Raw genomic sequence first — 25,471 nt, 5'->3', positions numbered from 1 at the left:
TTGTAGTTTCATTTTTGACTCGATTGAGCTTGAAAACAACTTGTAGCTTTATGATTGACTAGATTGAAGTTGGAAACAACTTGTAGCTTCATTCCAGACTCGTTTGAAACTGAAAATTACTTGTAGCTTCATTTTGTAGTTTCATTCTTGACTCGTTTGAGCCTGAAAACAACTTTTAGCTTCATTATTGACTAGATTGATGTTGGAAACAAGTTGTAGTCTAATTCCAAACACGTTTGAAATTGAAAACAACATGTAGTTTCATTTTTGGTTGTTTAAAATTGGAATCAACTTGTAGTTTCATTCTTGACTCGTTTGAGCTTGAAATCAACTTGTAGCTTTATTATTGACTAGATTGAAGTTGGAAACAACTTGTAGCTTCATTCCAGACTCGTTTGAAGTTGAAAACAACTTGTAGTTTCATTTTTGGTTGTTTGAAATTGGAATCAACTTGTACTTTCATTCTTGACTCGTTTGAGCTTGAAATCAACTTGTAGCTTTATTATTGACTAGATTAAAGTTGGAAACAAATTGTAGATTCATTCCAGAATCGTTTGAAGTTGAAAACAACTTGTAGTTTCATTTTTGGTTGTTTGATATTGGAATCAACTTGTAGTTTCATTCTTGACTCGTTTGAGCTTGAAATCAACTTGTAGCTTTATTATTGACTAGATTGAAGTTGGAAACAACTTGTAGCTTAATTCCAGACTCGTTTGAAGTTGAAAACAACTTGTAGTTTCATTTTTGGTTGTTTGAAATTGGAATCAACTTGTAGTTTCATTCTTGACTCGTTTGAGCTTGAAAACAACTTGTAGCTTTATTATTGACTCGATTGAAGTTGGAAACAACTTGTAGCTTCATTCCAGAGTCGTTTGAAACTGAAAATTACTTGTAGCTTCATTTTCGGTTGTTTTAAATTGGAATTAACTTGTAGTTTCATTTTTGACTCGATTGAGCTTGAAAACAACTTGTAGCTTTATGATTGACTAGATTGAAGTTGGAAACAACTTGTAGCTTCATTCCAGACTCGTTTGAAGTTGAAAACAACTTGTAGTTTCATTTTTGGTTGTTTGAAATTGGAATCAACTTGTAGTTTCATTCTTGACTCGTTTGAGCTTGAAATCAACTTGTAGCTTTATTATTGACTAGATTGAAGTTGGAAACAACTTGTAGCTTAATTCCAGACTCGTTTGAAGTTGAAAACAACTTGTAGTTTCATTTTTGGTTGTTTGAAATTGGAATCAACTTGTAGTTTCATTCTTGACTCGTTTGAGCTTGAAAACAACTTGTAGCTTTATTATTGACTAGATTGAAGTTGGAAACAACTTGTAGCTTCATTCCAGACTCGTTTGAAACTGAAAATTACTGGTAGCTTCATTTTCGGTTGTTTTAAATTGGAATTAACTTGTAGTTTCATTTTTGACTCGATTGAGCTTGAAAACAACTTGTAGCTTTATGATTGACTAGATTGAAGTTGGAAACAACTTGTAGCTTCATTCCAGACTCGTTTGAAGTTGAAAACAACTTGTAGCTTCATTTCCAGTTGTTTGAAATTGGAATCAACTTGTAGTTTCATTCTTGACTCGTTTGAGCTTGAAATCAACTTGTAGCTTTATTATTGACTAGATTGAAGTTGGAAACAACTTGTAGCTTCATTCCAGACTCGTTTGAAGTTGAAAACAACTTGTAGTTTCATTTTTGGTTGTTTGAAATTGGAATAAACTTGTAGTTTCATTCTCGACGCGTTTGAGCTTGAAAACAACTTGTAGCTTTATTATTGACTAGATTGAAGTTGGAAACAACTTGTAGCTTCATTCCAGACTCATTTGAAACTGAAAATTACTTGTAGCTTCATTTTCGGTTGTTTTAAATTGGAATTAACTTGTAGTTTCATTTTTGACTCGATTGAGCTTGAAAACAACTTGTAGCTTTATGATTGACTAGATTGAAGTTGGAAACAACTTGTAGCTTCATTCCAGACTCGTTTGAAACTGAAAATTACTTGTAGCTTCATTTTCGGTTGTTTGAAATTGGAATCAACTTGTAGTTTCATTCTTGACTCGTTTGAGCCCGAAAACAACTTTTAGCTTCATTATTGACTAGATTGAAGTTGGAAACAAGTTGTAGTCTAATTCCCAACACGTTTGAAATTGAAAACAACATGTAGTTTCATTTTTGGTTGTTTAAAATTGGAATCAACTTGTAGTTTCATTCTTGACTCGTTTGAGCTTGAAATCAACTTGTAGCTTTATTATTGACTAGATTGAAGTTGGAAACAACTTGTAGCTTCATTCCAGACTCGTTTGAAGTTGAAAACAACTTGTAGTTTCATTTTTGGTTGTTTGAAATTGGAATCAACTTGTAGTTTCATTCTTGACTCGTTTGAGCTTGAAATCAACTTGTAGCTTTATTATTGACTAGATTAAAGTTGGAAACAAATTGTAGATTCATTCCAGAATCGTTTGAAGTTGAAAACAACTTGTAGTTTCATTTTTGGTTGTTTGAAATTGGAATCAACTTGTACTTTCATTCTTGACTCGTTTGAGCTTGAAATCAACTTGTAGCTTTATTATTGACTAGATTAAAGTTGGAAACAAATTGTAGATTCATTCCAGAATCGTTTGAAGTTGAAAACAACTTGTAGTTTCATTTTTGGTTGTTTGATATTGGAATCAACTTGTAGTTTCATTCTTGACTCGTTTGAGCTTGAAATCAACTTGTAGCTTTATTATTGACTAGATTGAAGTTGGAAACAACTTGTAGCTTAATTCCAGACTCGTTTGAAGTTGAAAACAACTTGTAGTTTCATTTTTGGTTGTTTGAAATTGGAATCAACTTGTAGTTTCATTCTTGACTCGTTTGAGCTTGAAAACAACTTGTAGCTTTATTATTGACTCGATTGAAGTTGGAAACAACTTGTAGCTTCATTCCAGAGTCGTTTGAAACTGAAAATTACTTGTAGCTTCATTTTCGGTTGTTTTAAATTGGAATTAACTTGTAGTTTCATTTTTGACTCGATTGAGCTTGAAAACAACTTGTAGCTTTATGATTGACTAGATTGAAGTTGGAAACAACTTGTAGCTTCATTCCAGACTCGTTTGAAGTTGAAAACAACTTGTAGTTTCATTTTTGGTTGTTTGAAATTGGAATCAACTTGTAGTTTCATTCTTGACTCGTTTGAGCTTGAAATCAACTTGTAGCTTTATTATTGACTAGATTGAAGTTGGAAACAACTTGTAGCTTAATTCCAGACTCGTTTGAAGTTGAAAACAACTTGTAGTTTCATTTTTGGTTGTTTGAAATTGGAATCAACTTGTAGTTTCATTCTTGACTCGTTTGAGCTTGAAAACAACTTGTAGCTTTATTATTGACTAGATTGAAGTTGGAAACAACTTGTAGCTTCATTCCAGACTCGTTTGAAACTGAAAATTACTGGTAGCTTCATTTTCGGTTGTTTTAAATTGGAATTAACTTGTAGTTTCATTTTTGACTCGATTGAGCTTGAAAACAACTTGTAGCTTTATGATTGACTAGATTGAAGTTGGAAACAACTTGTAGCTTCATTCCAGACTCGTTTGAAGTTGAAAACAACTTGTAGCTTCATTTCCAGTTGTTTGAAATTGGAATCAACTTGTAGTTTCATTCTTGACTCGTTTGAGCTTGAAATCAACTTGTAGCTTTATTATTGACTAGATTGAAGTTGGAAACAACTTGTAGCTTCATTCCAGACTCGTTTGAAGTTGAAAACAACTTGTAGTTTCATTTTTGGTTGTTTGAAATTGGAATAAACTTGTAGTTTCATTCTCGACGCGTTTGAGCTTGAAAACAACTTGTAGCTTTATTATTGACTAGATTGAAGTTGGAAACAACTTGTAGCTTCATTCCAGACTCATTTGAAACTGAAAATTACTTGTAGCTTCATTTTCGGTTGTTTTAAATTGGAATTAACTTGTAGTTTCATTTTTGACTCGATTGAGCTTGAAAACAACTTGTAGCTTTATGATTGACTAGATTGAAGTTGGAAACAACTTGTAGCTTCATTCCAGACTCGTTTGAAACTGAAAATTACTTGTAGCTTCATTTTCGGTTGTTTGAAATTGGAATCAACTTGTAGTTTCATTCTTGACTCGTTTGAGCCCGAAAACAACTTTTAGCTTCATTATTGACTAGATTGAAGTTGGAAACAAGTTGTAGTCTAATTCCAAACACGTTTGAAATTGAAAACAACATGTAGTTTCATTTTTGGTTGTTTAAAATTGGAATCAACTTGTAGTTTCATTCTTGACTCGTTTGAGCTTGAAATCAACTTGTAGCTTTATTATTGACTAGATTGAAGTTGGAAACAACTTGTAGCTTCATTCCAGACTCGTTTGAAGTTGAAAACAACTTGTAGTTTCATTTTTGGTTGTTTGAAATTGGAATCAACTTGTAGTTTCATTCTTGACTCGTTTGAGCTTGAAATCAACTTGTAGCTTTATTATTGACTAGATTAAAGTTGGAAACAAATTGTAGATTCATTCCAGAATCGTTTGAAGTTGAAAACAACTTGTAGTTTCATTTTTGGTTGTTTGAAATTGGAATCAACTTGTAGTTTCATTCTTGACTCGTTTGAGTTTGAAATCAACTTGTAGCTTTATTATTTACTAGATTGAAGTTGGAAACAACTTGTAGCTTCATTCCAGACTCGTTTGAAGTTGAAAACAACTTGTAGTTTCAGGGTAGATTGAAAATGTTTCTCTCTCTAGACATTTCCTCTCCCTTCTCTCTAGGATAGAACCCTTCAACCCTAACCCTTTTTCTCAGCCGCCTTTCTTCTAACCTTAATCTTCTCAAAATCCAAACCCTTAGCTTTGTTCATATCCGTTTTCTTCTCCAATCCCTCACCTAAATTTCTTATTACATATATATAAACTCTTTTTTATTTAGTATGAGCTCTAATTGTGATTCCGCAGGCTGTCCTATTGATCATGACGGCACTAAGCTCGAAGATGGGGGCTCCTACTCTGGTGTTCCTTTTGCTGTTCGGAGTGATGTACTCCAGGAAATCCTCTCTGGTTCAGGTAAGGAGGTCGACTGTCAACACATTGAGGAGGGTTTTCTTGGTGGTTCATGGGTTCAGCCCAGTGTTCTTGGCGACATCCCTGTAGAAAGGGTTGAAATAGAGGATGTGGAGGATGGTTTTAGCAGTGAGGGTGTTCTTTCCCCCAGATCTGTTCCTGAGCATAGCCCTAATGTAACATCTGCTACCATCCAAGCTGTACTTCGCACCACGAAGCAGGAGCGTGAGGAGCTCTATGCTACTAGACGAAAGCTTGCTGATGCTCTTTCTTTCCTAAAATCGAAGGGGTTTTCTGAGTCGCATATCTCAGAAGCTCTTGCTCAAGATGGGTTTGGTCGATCTCAGCCAAACAGAGACGATTTTGGGCTTCCCATCCTCAAGAAATGTTCTTCTGATGAAAAGGGTCCTCCAAACCCTTGGGTTGACAAGATGAAAGGACCTGCTAAGTCTGATTGTGTTCCTAAATCTGCAGACAAGCTTCTTGACGATTTGTCCATTCCTGTAAAGCCTATTGATCAAGACGGTAAGACTGACTCCTCTCAAGTCAAGCGTTCTTGGGCGCATATTGCTAAGGATTCCCCAAGTGAGAATGTTGTCAAATTTGACTATGTCCCTCTTAGCAAAGATGAAACAATAGTCTCCCCTCCTGATGAGGTGTTGCGAAAGGGTATGGATAAGTTTAAGTACTGTATTGTTGGTTTCTTCTCTAAAGGAGTTGCATCTTATGCCACTGTCTCAGAGTTTGCGCGGAAAATTTGGAGCAATAAGGGTCTGGTCAGTGTTGCTCAAAAAAGTAACAATACGTTCTTGTTCAAATTCAGTTCTGTGGTGGGCATGAATGATGTCTTATCACGTGGTACTTGGTACGTTGAGAGACGTCCTCTTATTCTCAAACCTTGGGGCTCATCGAAACCTGTGGCTAAAATTCAGAGTATTCCGTTATGGGTGAAAATCTCGAATATCCCGGATTGCTATTGGACGCAAGAGGGATTAAGTCATCTTGCTAGTGTGGTTGGTGCTCCTCGATGTGCTGACACTCTTACTTCTAAACTTGAGGTCCTTCCGTTTGCAAAAGTGTGCGTGACTCATGTTCTGGGAGAGGAACTTCCTGAATCTGTTCCGGTTATTTCAATCGATCCTTTCTCTGGTGAAAAGATTCAATCACTGGTCCATTTCTCTTACCCGAATCGGCCTCTTTATTGTAAAGGGTGCAACACTTTAGGCCATTCGGTTGGTGCTTGCCCGTCCACTGTTCGTACCTGGGTACGGAAGGAGTGCTACACCTCTGTTACTTCTGATAAGCCAAAGGACACTCCGGTTCCTAAGGACTCTGAGGTGATTGCTAATCCAAAGCCTAATCCTACTACAACAGAAATGCAGCCTAAGGAAGGTGAATGGAGGACAGTTAGTTCTCGAAAAAAATCTCAGCCTAAAGCTTCTACTATTACTGATGATGCTCCAATTCCCCTCAAGCCGTCTGGTATTTCTGCTACATCAGGTCCTACAACTTCTAGTTTACCTATTTATGCCTCTATTGCTAAATCCCTTTCTAAGAACAAGAATAAGCGTCAAAAGCAGCCCTCTTTGAAGGGGCAAGGGGATTTTCCCCATCATTAATCCTGGTTATTAATGAATTTTTGTGCTTACAACGTTCGTGGAGTTAATAAAAAGATATCCTTTGCTCAGGATTTTATTCGTGATAATAACATTGGTCTTATCGCGCTCCTCGAAACGCATGTTAAGCAGGCCTCGGCCACTTTTGTCTCTAAATCCATCCGTCCCGACTTTTGTTGGTACTTTAACTACCCTCACCACCATAATGGTCACATCTGGGTAGGGTGGAACCCAGCTTTGTGGTCTATTGTGCCTCTGGTTACTGACGCTCAGCATATCACTTGTGGGGTAACAAATTTGTCTACTAATGAGCATTTCTTGGTCTCTTTTGTGTATGCTCTTAATTCTGCGGTAGAAAGGAAAAATCTATGGGCTTCTTTAGTCAGTTTTCATGACTCTGTGCTGGTTAATGGTATATGCCCTCCCTGGATAGCCCTTGGTGATTTCAATGTTTGTTTAAATGTCAATGAAATTAGTGGAGGTAAGACTGTGGTTACTTCGGGTATGACTGACTTCAGGGACTGTCTTAATGCTATTTCTATGGTTGATTTACACTATTCTGGGCAATTCCTTACATGGTGGGATAAGGGTAAAATTCTAAAGAAGCTCGACCGCGCTCTTGTCAACCCGTCATGGTTGGATTGCTTCCGTAATTCTTATGCTCGGTTTTTGCCTCGGGGTCTGTCCGATCACTGCCCAGTTGTGGCAACCACGGGTACTGTTCCTGAGAAAATCTCTCGTCCTTTCCAGGTGTTCAAACATATCATTGAGGATAGTTCTTTTCTCCATGTGGTCACTGAAGCATGGAACTCCTCTGTTTTTGGTGACCCCTGGTATGTGTTATCGACTAAACTAAAGCGAGTTAAATCTGCTCTTATTGCCCTGAACCGTAGTAGAGGAGACCTCCACATTGCAGTTTGTAAAGCTAAAGCTAATTTACATCTTTTGCAAGATTCCATGCCTTCACAGCCTAATGACAATTACATTCTTGAAGAAGCTCGTTTATGTTCCTCTCTCAAAGACGCTCTGCTTAAGGAGGAAACTTTTCTCAAACAAAAAGCTCGTGTCAGGTGGCTTAACCTGGGAGATGGTAACAATAAATATTTCTATAATGCTTGTCGTGGTCGTTGGAACACGAACAAGATTGTTTCTTTAGAAGATGAGTCGGGGAACGTTTTCTATACTCATAAAGCTATTTCCGGGGTGGCTGTTAATTATTTTGAGAATTTGTTAGGGAAACATGTGACTACTGGTCCCATTGCTGCTGATATTTCTATCCCCTGTCTTGAGGATTGCCATCGTCGTCTTCTTATGATAAACTTTTCTGAGAAAGAGGTGTTTGACACTGATAAGTGGTATTTATACACACTTATAGGCCTTCATTTCCACTTAAATTGGTTGGTTGTACTTAAGTGTTTAGTGTCTTTTGATGTGTTTTTAGTGTTTTTCTGTGCAGGTCACGAGTTGAGGTGATGAAGTGATTTTCTATCATTTTAGGTTGGTTTTGGTGCATTATTTGCAAGAATAGAGAATTGTGGATTCATCAAGACTTGGGATTTTGTGGGTACATCTTCTACAAACCCTCACGAGAGCACACTCGTCCACTAGAGCTATCTAGGGGTTTAAAGGGCTTGTTGCATATGCTAAATGCAACCGTGATCACCTACGGAAGTGGTACTAGAAGCGAGGAAGGACATGCACGCGAGAACGAGCTGAACACGAAGAAACAGGGCTGCCATCACAGTCAGTAGCGCGCCCGCGCTAACCTATAGCGCGCCCGCGCTATCCTCGGGTCAACTAGCGCGCCCGCGCTAGTCTAGCGCGGTGGCGCCCAGCAGAACTCCCTGGGCCGATTTTTACAGCTTGTTAGTGGATTTTCGCAGCGGTCGAGGCCCGGTTGACTTAGTCAATGCAATTTTTATTTCTCGTGTGTAAAACCCTAGCCTCGTAGAAGTAGTTAGAATATCGGAACAATATCATAGTTAATTTTTATCGAAGCACATTATCAGTTGTATTGGATCGTTCTTTGCGAGGAAGTGACAGTTTCGAGCAAGATCGTGAACATCAAATCTGTAACGTGTGATCCTTATTATTATTAATTCAAGCATTTTTATTCCATTCAATTCTTGTCTTTTCTTTATAATGTTTTCACTAGAACCCATGATGTTGATTAGTTCGATTATGAACTAACCGCCTTCATGGGATTCTAATGGATTTATCGATGTAGTCTAGTAACGAATATTTATTACTTGATTTTGTGACGTACGTTGATTTCTTTGCATGAGCCGTGCTTATTCTTCTTAGGAGCGTAGCTAACTTCTAAGTTGTTTGTTAATTCTTTCTGAAGCGAGAGTGGATGATTGAATTTAGAACTATGCCATGTAAACATAGGATTATGTGAATGAAACATAATTTGTGGTAGACTTGAACTATTTTTATCACCCTGTGTAATCACGATAGATGACTTGCTATTAAACCTCTCTGCTTACACTACCGCTATAGAGATATAGGGTCTGAGCTTTGTTGGTGTCCATGAGATTTCTGTCTTAATTGCGGATTTTGATTGGTATGATATGTGTGCAACGAGAGTTGGCATGTATTACTTTCGTGTTGTCTGATTAGGATCAACAGTCACATGTTAATCAGTAATTTCAATCCTAGATGAATTCGATAATGAAGTTAGAATCCCATGTGTTTTCCTATTCTGAATTTGATTAGTAATTTTAGTTATTAGTAACAAAGAAACCATCCTTGTTAATTGTCTTGGCAGTGAAAATTGATCATACATTGTTGCATAGGTGCGTATTCTTAATTCACCAGTCTCTGTGGGATCGAACTTAATATATTACTTGTGATCACGTGCGCTTGCGTGTAGTGTAGATTTCACCGAACAAGTTTTTGGCGCCGCTGCCGGGGACTCGGTGTTAATTAATAGTTTTTGTACTTGTCATCAGTGTGCATTAAAATTCACTGACTAGGATTCTATTCTCTTCTCACTTTTCTTCTTTTCTTTATTTCAGGTACTTGGGTCGCGTTTATGCAAACACGTTCTCAGACCCGTAAGAAAGCAATTGATTCATCTTCTACTTCTTCTTCTGATTCTGAAACAATGACAGAACCTGAAGCACAACCAGACAGTAAGGCATTGAAGGATTTCTCTATGCCAAAGATCGATGATATCCAATCAAGCATTGTCAGGCCTGCAATCGCAGCCAAAGCCTTTGAAATCAAACCAGGAACTATTCAAATGGTTCAGAACTCGGTACAGTATGGGGGTTCTCCTACTGAAGACCCCAATATGCATATACGGAATTTTATAGAGATCTGTGACACTTTCAAATTCAATGACGTCTCTGATGAGGCTGTGAAGCTAAGACTTTTCCCATTTTCACTGAAAGATAAGGCCAAGGGATGGTTACATTCTTTACCATCTGGTTCGATTACTACATGGGAAGATCTAGCTCAGAAATTTCTCACTAAATTCTTCCCCATGGCAAAGACTGCTGCGCTACGAAATGCTCTATCTCAATTCTCTCAACAATCAGGAGAAACATTCTGTGAAGCCTGGGAGAGGTATAAAGAGATGCTAAGAAAGTGTCCCCACCATGGTATGCCGGATTGGATGCAAATAAACAGTTTCTACAATGGTCTTGGACCTCAATCCAGACCTATGCTTGATGCTGCTTCTGGAGGTGCGCTATGGGCTAAGAGTTATGAAGAAGCTTATGATCTTATTGAAATGATGGCGGCTAATGAATATCAGAACCCTACTCAAAGACTTACTCAAGGGAAAGTAGCCGGAATTCTTGATCTTGACACGTCTACAGCTATAGCAGCTCAACTTAAAGCTCTCACGATGAAAGTCGACTCTCTGGCTCACCAAGGAATTCAACAGCCAATCATTATTTGCGAATTATGTGCTGGTACTCATGCTACTGATCAGTGTGCCATTTCTAGTGAATCAGCACAATTTGTGAGCAACTTTCAGAGAGGTCAACAGCCTGCTCCAGCTACTTATCACCCTAACAACCGAAATCATCCTAATTTCAGCTGGAGTAATAACCAGGGGTATAACCAACCTCAACAAGGATTTCAACAGGGACCTAAACAATACAGTCAGGCTGGAAATTCACAACAGTATGCACCTAAACAGCCATATCACACCCCCCCGGGATTTCAGAATCATGGGCAATCAGCTAACGAAAGGTCTGACATGGAAGAGCTAAGGCTCATGTACAAGAGTCAAGCAGTAACTTTAAAAGCCTTGGAGACACAAGTCGGTCAGTTAGCTAACGCTTTACTAAGCAGACCACAGGGGAATCTCCCTAGTGATACAGAAGTACCAGGTAAGAGGGACCCTAAAGAGCAAGTCCAATCCATTACGCTGAGATCTGGAAAAACTACAACAGGGCCTACCTCAACATTAGTACAAGATCAGGGTGATGAACCGCAAGAAATTCCAGCAGAAGTTCCTTCAAATACAATTGGCACCAACCCTACTGTTGAAAAGGATAAGGCTATTCCTGCAGCTGCTCCGATGTCAAAACCAGTATATCCACCACCTCCATTTCCTAGGAGGTTAAAAAAACAGCAGCTGGATAAGCAATTTGGTAAATTCCTAGAAGTATTCAAAAAGCTTCACATCAACATTCCATTTGCTGAAGCACTCGAACAAATGCCTAGTTATGCCAAGTTCATGAAGGGTATTCTTTCAAAAAAGCTAAAGCTCGAAGAGTTAGAGACCGTGGCTTTAACGGAGGAATGTAGTGCTGTACTTCAACAGAAATTACCACCTAAGCTTAAGGATCCGGGAAGCTTTACTATTCCTTGCACTATCGGGAAGTTCTCTTTTGATAAGTGTCTGTGCGACTTGGGGGCTAGCATCAATCTGATGCCTCTATCTATCTTCACACAACTCGGCCTGCCAGAGCTCAAGCCAACAAATATGTCTTTACAGTTGGCTGATCGTTCGATCACACATCCGAGGGGTATAATTGAAGATGTGCTAGTCAAGGTTGATCAATTAATATTTCCAGCAGACTTCGTGATTCTTGATTTTGAAGAAGACAAAAGGATTCCTATCATCTTGGGTAGACCCTTCTTAGCCACCGGGCAAACATTGATCGATGTCCAAAAAGGGGAACTTACAATGAGAATACAAGATCAGACGGTCACGTTCAACGTATTCAATGCAATGAAATTACCAACCGATGAGGAATCTTGTTTTAGTATGGATGTACTGGATACTACAGCAGAAGCTAATAGCAAGCGGGTTTTACAGGATGATGCGTTGGAAGCGATCCTTACAAATGATGAGGAATGGGGCAGTGAAGAAGAATTGGAAGAAATCCATCACCTTAACTCATCACCTTGGAGAAGGAATTTTGAACCACCTGTCGAATCTCTTGGCTTGGAGGAACAAAAAGAAGATCACAAACCACTACAACCATCAGTAATCGAAGCACCTAAACTTGAACTTAAACCACTACCGGATCACTTAAGGTATGCTTTTCTTGGTGAAGGTTCTACTCTTCCTGTTATTATTGCATCTAACTTGTCAGGTGAGGAAGAGGAAAAACTTTTGAGGGTGCTAAGGGAATTCAAAACAGCGATTGGTTGGACCATAGCTGATATCAAGGGCATCAGTCCCTCCTTTTGTCAACACAAAATTCTCATTGAAGAGGGAAGCAAACCTTCAGTGGAACAACAAAGAAGGCTAAATCCTATCATGAAGGAGGTTGTAAAGAAAGAGATTCTTAAATGGCTTGATGCAGGTATCATATATCCAATTTCAGATAGCTCATGGGTGAGTCCAGTACAATGCGTGCCTAAGAAAGGAGGAATGACAGTAGTAACCAACGAAAAAGGGGAACTCATCTCAACTAGAACTGTCACGGGTTGGAGGATTTGCATGGACTACAGGAAGCTGAATAAAGCTACAAGAAAAGATCACTTCCCTCTGCCTTTTATTGATCAGATGCTTGACAGGTTGGCTGGCCATGAGTTCTATTGTCTGTTAGATGGGTATTCTGGCTATAATCAAATTGCTATTTCCCCGGAAGATCAAGAAAAGACAACCTTTACATGCCCTTATGGTACTTTCGCATTCCGAAGAGTACCTTTTGGTTTATGTGGTGCACCAGCCACTTTTCAAAGGTGCATGATGGCAATATTCTCAGAGATGATCGGCATCAATGTGGAGGTATTCATGGATGATTTTTCTGTATTTGGAACATCTTATGACGAATGCCTCACGAATCTTAGAATGGTTCTTAAGCGCTGTGTGGAAACTAATCTGATTCTCAATTGGGAAAAATGTCATTTCATGGTGCAAGAAGGAATCATATTGGGGCATAAGGTATCTGCCAAGGGACTAGAAGTCGATAAAGCTAAGGTGGAAACAATTAAAAATCTTCCTCCACCACTTTCAGTCAAGGGCGTCCGAAGCTTCCTTGGTCATGCAGGTTTCTATCGGAGGTTCATCAAGGATTTCTCGAAAATTTCTAAACCTCTTTGCAATCTGTTAGAGAAAGACATTCCATTCAAATTTGATGAGGAGTGCTTGGAAGCATTTGAAATCTTGAAAAAGAAGTTGACATCAGCACCTATCATCACTGCACCTGATTGGAGTAAACCATTCGAATTAATGTGTGATGCCAGTGATTATGCTGTAGGAGCTGTACTGGGCCAGCGAACAAGCAATGTGTTTCATGTTATCTACTATGCCAGCAAAACATTAAATGATGCACAATTGAACTACACTACTACTGAAAAAGAACTTCTAGCTATTGTCTTTAGCTTTGAGAAGTTCAGGTCTTACCTTCTTGGAACAAAGGTAGTGGTATATACTGATCATGCAGCCATTCGATATCTCATCACAAAGAAAGATTCTAAACCAAGACTAATTCGCTGGGTTTTATTGCTCCAAGAATTTGATGTGGAAATTAAAGATCGAAAGGGCACAGAAAATCAGGTAGCGGATCATTTATCCAGACTAGAAGATCACAGCAAACAAACTACCGACAACACTCTAATCAATGAATTCTTCCCAGACGAACAGTTGTTTGGAGTTGAAGCAGAAGAGCCATGGTTTGCTGACATTGTGAATTATCTAGTGAGTAAGGTCATTCCTCCAGAATTCTCTTATGCTCAACGCAAGAAATTCCTTCACGATGTGAAATGGTATATTTGGGATGAAGCCTTTCTGTTTAAACAAGGAGTCGATCAGATTCTCAGACGGTGTATTCCTAATAATGAAGTTGAGGGAGTTTTGCGCGAGTGCCATTCCACTGGTTATGGGGGCCATTATAGCGGAGAGAAGACAGCAAAGAGGGTACTTCAAGCAGGTTTTTACTGGCCAACTCTGTTTAAAGATGCTCATCAATTTGTGTTGGGTTGCGATCGATGTCAACGTACAGGTAATATTTCTAGGAGGAATGAAATGCCTCTTAAAATGCTTTTGGAAGTTGAAATATTTGATGTTTGGGGTATTGACTTTATGGGACCGTTCGTTTCGTCTTGCAACAACCAGTATATTCTATTGGCAGTTGATTACGTGTCTAAATGGGTGGAGGTGAAAGCCTTACCTACAAATGATGCTAAGGTGGTTTTGCAATTTCTACAAAAACAAATCTTTACCCGTTTCGGAGTCCCTAGAGTCATTATCAGTGATGAAGGCTCTCATTTCTGCAATCGGAAATTCACAACCTTGATGACGAGGTATAATATCAATCACCGGGTTGCTACTGCTTATCATCCTCAAACAAATGGTCAAGCCGAAGTGTCTAACAGAGAGATCAAACGCATATTAGAGAAGGTGGTTAACCCTTCTAGGAAGGACTGGTCCTTACGATTAGATGAGGCTGCTTGGGCTTATCGAACAGCTTATAAAACACCGTTGGGTACTTCTCCATTTCAGTTAGTGTTTGGCAAGGCTTGTCACCTACCAGTTGAGTTGGAACATAAAGCTTATTGGGCACTAAAGAAGTTGAACTTCGACTTACAATTAGCTGGAGAGAAACGAATGATGCAACTAAATGAGCTAGAGGAGTTTCGCCTCCGTGCTTATGAAAATAACAAACTCTACAAAGAAAAGGTGAAAAGATTGCATGATCAGCGGCTGATACAAAAATCGTTTGTGGTTGGTCAATTGGTGCTATTGTATAACTCTCGGTTGAAGCTGTTTCCAGGGAAACTCAAGTCACGCTGGTCAGGGCCATTTACAGTCAAGACGGTATTTTCCCACGGTGCAGTAGAAATCTATGCAAGATCACCGGAGGAATCATTTAAGGTTAATGGTCAAAGGTTGAAGCCTTACTTTGGCGGAAATGTGAATCGTGAGGTACAAACCACGATTCTTCAATCGGAATCGGATTAATTCTGGACTTCACGTCGAGCTAACGACGTTAAACAAGCGCTTCGTGGGAGGCAACCCACGCATTGGAACCACATTGTACCATTGTAAACCTCAAAAACACAAAAATCGAAAAAATTCAGCCTCCGGTGTCAGACACTAGCGCGCCCGCGCTAGTGTCAGCGCGCCCGCGCTAAGTTGCACAGCGCGCCCGCGCTATACTTAGCGCGGCCGCGCTACTGACTGCCGGGACTGGCGAATTTTCTCCCAAAAATTATTTTTTTTCGTTTTAAAAAGCCCACAATCCTAATTTTGCATGCCTAGCCCGAAATACATCCCATAAAACCCTAACTCAACTCTACAATCCTTATATAAACACAAAACCCATATCCAAATCCCATTATAATTCTCTAAACCCTAATTACATATACACATCCATACACACAACCTTCATCCAATCTCTCAAACCCACTACACACAAATCTCTTGCAACTCTAAATCTCTACCAATGGCACCCAAAAGAGCCCGAAGATCACAAGGAACAAGCACCCAAGCCCCCGCATCTAGCGATTCTTCCTCGATGGGTGAGGTTGAGTTCACCTCGGATGGTGCGCGAACCGAGTTTCAACGGCTTATGAATAAGTCGTTAGTCAAGGAGAGGGGATTCTTACCCACGGCGGAGGATGGTGAGCTTTTGAACATGGTTCAAGAGCGGGGTTGGGAATCTTTTTGCGAGGCTCCGGAGGCGGTTCCCTTGGCTATTATTCGAGAGTTCTATGCTAATGCCAAGGAGAATCGCGATGGATTCACGGTGGTGCGGGGAATCCGTGTTGATTATAGTGCGGAGGCGATCCGCCGAGTTATTGGGGGGCGTGCCAGGCGCCGTAATGAAGAAGATTGGGTGGTTGAGAGGATTGGGCGTGCCAAACGCCGTTTTGATGACGATCCAATTGATTTTGAGAAGTTGGTGTATGACATGTGTGTACCGGACACGCATTGGAAGATGACTGCACCTCCTTTGCCGGCTCATGTTTCTTTTCCTGCAGCTGCGTTGAACCGGTATGCGAAGGCGTGGAACGCCTTCATCTGTGCTAACATCATGCCATCTTCACATGGGCATGAGGTGACAGTGGAGAGAGCTATTCTGCTCTTTGGGATTGTCTCGGGCAAGTATATTGATCTGGGACATGTTATTCATCAGGGGATTCTGAGGTTCTTGAAGGGAGGAACCACTGGTGCCATTCCATATGGCACAATTGTTACGAAGCTCTGTCGATCGAGCGGTGTTCGTTGGCCATCCAACGAGCAATTACAGTTGCCAGGGACACCTATTGATCATTCGGCGATCAGTCGGATGACAGAGTGGGATGGAGGAGTTCCCCACCCTCGAGGCCTCGGGTACTTATATGATGAGATGCCAGGGGGACATCCAGAGTTTGTGAGGAGGGAGCAGCCTAGAGCTTCTGGAGCTGGTACTTCACAGACGGAGAGGAGCTCCGAACCGATGGGAGATGCTCATTATCGCCGCCTAGCGAGACGGATGGATACCATGCATGACATCCACCAGAGGTTTGCTTTTGATTTGACACAGGCTCTAGGTAGTGCTTTTCAGGCACAGGGGGTCACAGTTCAGTGGCCGGTATTCGGAGCAGGGATGCAGTATCCTCCACCTGATTCACCTCCAGCAGAGGAGGGGGAGGACTCGGACTCCGAGTAGGTATGTGGGTGCTCTAGCCTTTTTATCACTTTCAATGGGGGCATTGAAAATTTTAAGTTTGGGGGTGGTAATCTAAGGAAGAGCATATTATTAGATAGTTTTTTTTTATTTGCATGTGTTAGTTAGTTCATGTAGTTCACGTTTTTTTTATTTTACTTTGATTATTTCTCACGTTTTCTTTCTATTTTTCCCATATTTTCTTTATGTTTACATGTTTAGTGGTAGTTGTAATAGTTAGTATCACGAGCATTTGCATGAATTATGAAGTTAAGCCAAGTTAATTGCCTATGATGAGTTATGTGCGGAGTTCTTGATTAGTAGTTTCGATTGCAATGCTAGGTTAGTACTTGGAAATTGCTTGTGTTGGAAATTGTAATTCACATATGTTCTTGAGATAGGATTTAGACGAAATTCCATGAATTCTAGGATTGAATTGAACACCCTTCAGCTTAGGTCTGTAAATCTTAAGTTTGGGGGAACTGAGGAGTAGATATGCCTTTCTAGAAAAAAAAAAAATAAAAAAAAAAAATAAAAAAATATAGTAGTAATAAATTCACTAAAAAAATAAATAAGTGGTAGAATTAACTAGGTTGAGCTCATTAGTACTCGAGTAATTAAGTCTGAGGGGACTTTGTGCCTAACAACCTAAAGCCCTTCGTGGTTTGGGATTGTTGACCCAACGCTCGCTACATGGGTACTAGTGCATAAATCTTTAGGGATCTCAACCATTGCACGGTTAAATAAACCACTAGAATAAAGTGAATAATTGGTGTGTGAAGCCTTGTGGTGTTCGTAACGCATTTACACTGCGAAGCGCTCTGACCTTAGACCGAGCAATTAATCACCAATAGAAAAAGAAAAAAAAATATAGTGAATAAAATAGAAGGGTGTGGACATTCTTTGGGACCTTGGCTTTAGTTGGACTTGAGTGACGGGGTGTTAGTTTTAAACTTTTACGATTCTTGATTGGGATTCTGTGGGAGTAGTAGTTTTTGTCTTGTCTCAATAAAAGAGCATGCTTGCACACACGGGCACTCCACACTTGTAAATAGAAGAGTAATTGACTTAGTAGCGAGAGAGATGAAATTCGAGAACATTAGCACAATCTGAGGTATTATGATTGGCAAGGCAATTACTTCATAGTTCACTCATTCATCACGTAGTTGCATTCATGCATTGCATTGTATTATTGTATAGTGTCGTTGACGCTTGAGGACAAGCATCAGTTTAAGTTTGGGGGTGTGATAAGTGGTATTTATACACACTTATAGGCCTTCATTTCCACTTAAATTGGTTGGTTGTACTTAAGTGTTTAGTGTCTTTTGATGTGTTTTTAGTGTTTTTCTGTGCAGGTCACGAGTTGAGGTGATGAAGTGATTTTCTATCATTTTAGGTTGGTTTTGGTGCATTATTTGCAAGAATAGAGAATTGTGGATTCATCAAGACTTGGGATTTTGTGGGTACATCTTCTACAAACCCTCACGAGAGCACACTCGTCCACTAGAGCTATCTAGGGGTTTAAAGGGCTTGTTGCATATGCTAAATGCAACCGTGATCACCTACGGAAGTGGTACTAGAAGCGAGGAAGGACATGCACGCGAGAACGAGCTGAACACGAAGAAACAGGGCTGCCATCACAGTCAGTAGCGCGCCCGCGCTAACCTATAGCGCGCCCGCGCTATCCTCGGGTCAACTAGCGCGCCCGCGCTAGTCTAGCGCGGTGGCGCCCAGCAGAACTCCCCGGGCCGATTTTTACAGCTTGTTAGTGGATTTTCGCAGCGGTCGAGGCCCGGTTGACTTAGTCAATGCAATTTTTATTTCTCGTGTGTAAAACCCTAGCCTCGTAGAAGTAGTTAGAATATCGGAACAATATCATAGTTAATTTTTATCGAAGCACATTATCAGTTGTATTGGATCGTTCTTTGCGAGGAAGTGACAGTTTCGAGCAAGATCGTGAACATCAAATCTGTAACGTGTGATCCTTATTATTATTAATTCAAGCATTTTTATTCCATTCAATTCTTGTCTTTTCTTTATAATGTTTTCACTAGAACCCATGATGTTGATTAGTTCGATTATGAACTAACCGCCTTCATGGGATTCTAATGGATTTATCGATGTAGTCTAGTAACGAATATTTATTACTTGATTTTGTGACGTACGTTGATTTCTTTGCATGAGCCGTGCTTATTCTTCTTAGGAGCGTAGCTAACTTCTAAGTTGTTTGTTAATTCTTTCTGAAGCGAGAGTGGATGATTGAATTTAGAACTATGCCATGTAAACATAGGATTATGTGAATGAAACATAATTTGTGGTAGACTTGAACTATTTTTATCACCCTGTGTAATCACGATAGATGACTTGCTATTAAACCTCTCTGCTTACACTACCGCTATAGAGATATAGGGTCTGAGCTTTGTTGGTGTCCATGAGATTTCTGTCTTAATTGCGGATTTTGATTGGTATGATATGTGTGCAACGAGAGTTGGCATGTATTACTTTCGTGTTGTCTGATTAGGATCAACAGTCACATGTTAATCAGTAATTTCAATCCTAGATGAATTCGATAATGAAGTTAGAATCCCATGTGTTTTCCTATTCTGAATTTGATTAGTAATTTTAGTTATTAGTAACAAAGAAACCATCCTTGTTAATTGTCTTGGCAGTGAAAATTGATCATACATTGTTGCATAGGTGCGTATTCTTAATTCACCAGTCTCTGTGGGATCGAACTTAATATATTACTTGTGATCACGTGCGCTTGCGTGTAGTGTAGATTTCACCGAACAGACACTCTTAAATCGATGGGCAAAGGTAAAAGTCCAGGGCCGGATGGCTTCTCTCCGGAATTCTACTTGGCTGCTTGGTCAGTTGTAGGCCAAGATGTAACCACTGCAGTTCTGTACTTCTTCAATTCTTTGCATATGCCTCGCTTCGTTAATTCTACGGCCATCTCCCTGATTCCTAAGTCTCCTGGTGCGTCTAAAATTACCGACTTTAGGCCCATTTCATGCTGCAATACCCTCTACAAGTGTATCTCTAAAATGCTCTCGTCTAGACTCAAAATGGTACTCCCTGCCATCATCTCTGAAAACCAATGTGCTTTTATCCCGGGGCGTAGTATTGGTGATAATGTCCTGTTAACTCAGGCACTTTGTAGAGGTTACCACTTAAATTCGGGCCCCCCCCGGTGTGCTTTTAAACTGGATATTAAAAAAGCGTTTGACAACATCAGTTGGACTTTTCTCTTTCAAGCTTTGGAGCGCATGGGTTTCCCTCCTCGTTTTATCAGTTGGATTCGAGTTTGTATCACCACCGGTATGTCCTCTCTTAAGATTAATGGTTCTATAGAGGGATTCTTTAAGAATAAAGTGGGCTTGAGGCAAGGCGATCCTCTTTCGCCGTACCTTTTTGTCATTTGTATGGAGATTTTAACAGCGTATTTAAAGAAGGGCTTGGATGATAACCCTGTCTTCGTGCATCATTGGCGTTCTAAGGCGTTGAATCTTCATCACTTAATGTTCGCTGATGACTTATTGCTTTTCTGTCATGGTAATGATGCTTCTATTGCTGCGTTAATTCAATGTATTGGGCAGTTCTCACAATGTTCTGGTCTCTACCCCAATCCGGCGAAAAGTGTTGTTTTCTTCTGCAATGTGGACCAACAGGTCATCTCTAACACCCTTGAGTTAACTGGATTTCAGCAGGGTTCTTTTCCTTTGCGGTACTTGGGTCTTCCTATTGTTACTTCTCGAGTTAAGCTTCAAGATTGCAACCTTCTTTTGCAGCGTATTTGTCAAAAAATTGATTGTTGGACCAATGGTTTTCTTCGTTTTTCTGGTAGATTGCAGCTTTTGAAAACCGTTCTGTTCGGCATCCAGCACTTCTGGGTTTCTTATTTGTTCTTGCCAAAATGTGTTATTTCCAAGATCCAGAGCATTTTTGCTAAATTCCTCTGGGGAGGCAAAAAAGATGGGAATTGTCATCATAAAGTATCTTGGCATGCTTGTTGTTTTCCTAAACAGGAAGGTGGACTTGGCCTAAGTGACTTAATGGATCGTAACAGGGCTGCTATTCTGTTCCAGGTATGGCGTGTATCTAATCCTTCATCCGTTTCGCTTTGGATTCGATGGTTTCATACATGTTTTTTACGAGGAAGATCATTGTGGACTGTGAAACCAAACTCTGGTACCTCTTGGGCTATCCGCCAGATTCTCAACCACAGGCCGGCTGCTTTGAACTATTTGGATTTTTCTGTTGGCTCTCAATCCAACTTTCTTATGTGGCATGATCCTTGGTTTCACAGAAGATCCCTTGCTGCTCGCTTGGGCGAGTCTATTGTCTCGCTGGCTTGCTCTAGACCTCATGCCCGTGTTAAAGATTTTATTGTGAATGGTTCCTGGTTCCAATTCCCTTCGAATCACTTCTCTATTATGGAGCTTCGAAATATTCTGCAGAATACTCGTATTGGTCCGTTGGATGTGGTCTGTTGGCAGGGTATCAAAAATGCTAGTGCATCCATAGTTTGGAACTCTATTCGTACTGTTGGCAATCCTAAACCGTGGGTCAAGGCCGTCTGGCATTCGCTGTCCATTTCTAAATGCAGCTTCTTCATGTGGCTAGCTTTGCAGGAACGCCTCCTCACAAAGGATCGTATGAAATCCTTTGGATGGAATGTTGATGAAAAGTGTGTATTATGCCGTTGTAATATTGAGACTTGTGCGCACTTATTTACCGACTGCCCTTATACTTATCTTATTCTTAGAGGATGCCCTGTCTCGATCTCTCACAATTGGACTGATTGGCAACAGGGAATTTTTACTCTTGGCAGACTTAACCAGGTGGAAAGGCAAATGGGTTGGCTCTTTATTTCTATTACAATTTACGAATTGTGGCTTGAAAGAAACAGACGGGTCCACTCTTCTCATATCCCAATTGCTACTGTGCAAATGCTATGCAAAGTGAAGACCATGATGCGTGAAAAATTATTTACTTGTAATAGTTTTAGAAACTATTTAAAAAACAATTACTCGGTTGTGAGTCTCCTATTTTAGTACTTATTTTAGTGCTATCTAGTGTATTGTCTTTTAATCCTGTTGACTAGATGTTTGGCCTGCAGCCTTTTTTGGGGGTAGTTAGCATGTTTTCTGCCTCCGGGTTAGGTTGTTTTTCCTTGTATCGTTTCTTTCTTTTATAAAATTTTAATTTAGCAAAAAAAAAAAACAACTTGTAGTTTCATTTTTGGTTGTTTGAAATTGGAATCAACTTGTAGTTTCATTCTTGACTCGTTTGAGCTTGAAATCAACTTGTAGCTTTATTATTGACTAAATTGAAGATGGAAACAACTTGTAGCTTCATTCCAGACTCGTTTGAAACTGAAAATTACTTGTAGCTTCATTTTCGGTTGTTTGAATTGGAATCAACTTGTAGTTTCATTTTTGACTCGATTGAGCTTGAAAACAACTTGTAGCTTTATGATTGACTAGATTGAAGTTGGAAACAACTTGTAGCTTCATTCCAGACTCGTTTGAAATTAAAAATTACTTTTAGCTTCATTTTCGGTTGTTTGAAATTGAAATCAACTTGTAGTTTCATTCTTGACTCGTTTGTGCACGGAAACAATTTTTAGCTTCATTATTGACTAGATTGAAGTTGGAAATAACTTGTAGCTTCATTTTTGGTTGTTTGAAATATGAATCAACTAGTACTTTCATTCTTGACTCGTTGAGCCCGAAAACATCTTGTAGCTTCATTATTGACCAGATTGAAGTTGGAAACAAGTTGTAATTTAATTCAAAACTCGTTTGAAATTGAAAACAACTTGTAGATTCATTTTTGGTTGTTTGAAATTGGAATCAAATTGTAGTATTATTTTTGAATCGTTTGAGCTTGTAAACCACTTGGAGCTTCATTATTGACTAGATTGAAGTTGGAAACAACTTGCAGCTTAATTCCAGACTCATTTGAAGTTGAAAACAACTTGTAGTTTCATTTTTGGTTGTTTGAAATTGGAATCAACTTGTAGTTTCATTCTTGACTCGTTTGAGCTTGAAATCAACTTGTAGCTTTATTATTGACTAGATTGAAGTTGGAAACAACTTGTAGCTTCATTCCAGACTCGTTTGAAGTTGAAAACAACTTTTAGTTTCATTTTTGGTTGTTTGAAATTGGAATCAACTTGTAGTTTCATTCTTGACTCGTTTGAGCTTGAAAACAACTTGTAGCTTTATTATTGACTAGATTGAAGTTGGAAACAACTTGTAGCTTCATTCCAGACTCGTTTGAAACTGAAAATTACTTGTAGCTTCATTTTCGGTTGTTTTAAATTGGAATTAACTTGTAGTTTCATTTTTGACTCGATTGAGCTTGAAATCAACTTGTAGCTTTATGATTGACTAGATTGAAGTTGGAAACAACTTGTAGCTTCATTCCAGACTCGTTTGAAGTTGAAAACAACTTGTAGTTTCATTTTTGGTTGTTTGAAATTGGAATCAACTTGTAGTTTCATTCTTGACTCGTTTGAGCTTGAAATCAACTTGTAGCTTTATTATTGACTAGATTGAAGTTGGAAACAACTTGTAGCTTAATTCCAGACTCGTTTGAAGTTGAAAACAACTTGTAGTTTCATTTTTGGGTGTTTGAAATTGGAATCAACTTGTAGTTTCATTCTTGACTCGTTTGAGCTTGAAAACAACTTGTAGCTTTATTATTGACTAGATTGAAGTTGGAAACAACTTGTAGTTTCATTCCAGACTCGTTTGAAACTGAAAATTACTTGTAGCTTCATTTTCGGTTGTTTTAAATTGGAATTAACTTGTAGTTTCATTTTTGACTCGATTGAGCTTGAAAACAACTTGTAGCTTTATGATTGACTAGATTGAAGTTGGAAACAACTTGTAGCTTCATTCCAGACTCGTTTGAAGTTGAAAACAACTTGTAGCTTCATTTCCAGTTGTTTGAAATTGGAATCAACTTGTAGTTTCATTCTTGACTCGTTTGAGCTTGAAATCAACTTGTAGCTTTATTATTGACTAGATTGAAGTTGGAAACAACTTGTAGCTTCATTCCAGACTCGTTTGAAGTTGAAAACAACTTGTAGTTTCATTTTTGGTTGTTTGAAATTGGAATCAACTTGTAGTTTCATTCTCGACGCGTTTGAGCTTGAAAACAACTTGTAGCTTTATTATTGACTAGATTGAAGTTGGAAACAACTTGTAGCTTCATTCCAGACTCGTTTGAAACTGAAAATTACTTGTAGCTTCATTTTCGGTTGTTTTAAATTGGAATTAACTTGTAGTTTCATTTTTGACTCGATTGAGCTTGAAAACAACTTGTAGCTTTATGATTGACTAGATTGAAGTTGGAAACAACTTGTAGCTTCATTCCAGACTCGTTTGAAACTGAAAATTACTTGTAGCTTCATTTTCGGTTGTTTGAAATTGGAATCAACTTGTAGTTTCATTCTTGACTCGTTTGAGCCCGAAAACAACTTTTAGCTTCATTATTGACTAGATTGAAGTTGGAAACAAGTTGTAGTCTAATTCCAAACACGTTTGAAATTGAAAACAACATGTAGTTTCATTTTTGGTTGTTTAAAATTGGAATCAACTTGTAGTTTCATTCTTGACTCGTTTGAGCTTGAAATCAACTTGTAGCTTTATTATTGACTAGATTGAAGTTGGAAACAACTTGTAGCTTCATTCCAGACTCGTTTGAAGTTGAAAACAACTTGTAGTTTCATTTTTGGTTGTTTGAAATTGGAATCAACTTGTAGTTTCATTCTTGACTCGTTTGAGCTTGAAATCAACTTGTAGCTTTATTATTGACTAGATTAAAGTTGGAAACAAATTGTAGATTCATTCCAGAATCGTTTGAAGTTGAAAACAACTTGTAGTTTCATTTTTGGTTGTTTGAAATTGGAATCAACTTGTAGTTTCATTCTTGACTCGTTTGAGTTTGAAATCAACTTGTAGCTTTATTATTTACTAGATTGAAGTTGGAAACAACTTGTAGCTTCATTCCAGACTCGTTTGAAGTTGAAAACAACTTGTAGTTTCATTTTTGGTTGTTTGAAATTGGAATCAACTTGTAGTTTCATTCTTGACTCGTTTGAGCTTGAAATCAACTTGTAGCTTTATTATTGACTAGATTGAAGATGGAAACTGTAACACCCCAGTCCCACATCGAGTCGTGTGGAGACTTTAGTTCAGTTTATAAGCATAAGTACTACTACCAATTGCACCAACAAATCATGATCTTTTGGGGGCCTGTGGTGGGCTTGTGGATTACCCAAGTTGTTGCAGTTGGGCCAGTATATTTGGGCTTATTTTCGGATTCGGAGGTCGGGACTTGACCCGATTTTCGAAAAAGACTCGGGATTTGACCCGGGTTGTCACATATGGTATCAGAGCAGGCTCTCGAAAGCTTGATTCGTCAAGTTGCCGGAGGTGGGGACACGAAGGCTGGTGGTATTATCCCGCAATGGACAGAGATCCGGAGGCGGGGACATGAAGCCAGCCGGTATTATCCCACAATGGCTAGAGAGGTTCGATCTGGGCCTATGGGCTATCCGTTTCAGCCTGACGAGGACGTCAGGAATTTAAGTGGGGGAGTTTGTAACACCCCAGTCCCACATCGAGTCGTGTGGAGACTTTAGTTCAGTTTATAAGCATAAGTACTACTACCAATTGCACCAACAAATCATGATCTTTTGGGGGCCTGTGGTGGG

At 39.3% G+C, this 25,471-nt stretch overlaps 1 protein-coding gene and 1 non-coding gene across 2 annotated transcripts; one reads left to right on the top strand and one right to left on the bottom strand.

Moving 5' to 3' along the window:
* Positions 1 to 6,688: 6,688 nt before the first annotated feature.
* LOC108204038 (uncharacterized) lies at positions 6,689 to 12,258 on the top strand. The gene is made up of 3 exons (XM_064092194.1): positions 6,689 to 8,008; positions 11,112 to 11,444; positions 12,235 to 12,258. The coding sequence occupies exons 1-3, from the start codon at positions 6,689 to 6,691 to the stop codon at positions 12,256 to 12,258; spliced, it is 1,677 nt and encodes a 558-aa protein (XP_063948264.1).
* On the bottom strand, positions 10,179 to 10,285 carry LOC135149962 (small nucleolar RNA R71). Its single transcript, XR_010288321.1, has one exon. It is a non-coding gene; the product is annotated as a small nucleolar RNA R71 (small nucleolar RNA).
* Positions 12,259 to 25,471: the final 13,213 nt, after the last annotated feature.

Source organism: Daucus carota, chromosome 1, assembly GCF_001625215.2.
Source record: "Daucus carota subsp. sativus chromosome 1, DH1 v3.0, whole genome shotgun sequence".
In the NCBI taxonomy this organism is placed as follows: domain Eukaryota; kingdom Viridiplantae; phylum Streptophyta; class Magnoliopsida; order Apiales; family Apiaceae; genus Daucus; species Daucus carota.
Note: the sequence above shows the minus strand (reverse complement) of the source record. Positions and strands in the feature narration are given on the sequence as shown.

What these genes read in the sequence shown, in the direction of transcription:
- LOC108204038 (XM_064092194.1), top strand. Translation starts at nt 6,689, where the DNA reads ATGAATTTTTGTGCTTACAACGTTCGTGGAGTTAATAAAAAGATATCC. An exon ending in TAAACTTTTCTGAGAAAGAG is followed by an intron (nt 8,009 to 11,111) that starts GTGTTTGACACT and finishes GTACAAGATCAG; the next exon opens with GGTGATGAACCGCAAGAAAT. An exon ending in TAACGGAGGAATGTAGTGCT is followed by an intron (nt 11,445 to 12,234) that starts GTACTTCAACAG and finishes CTAACTTGTCAG; the next exon opens with GTGAGGAAGAGGAAAAACTT.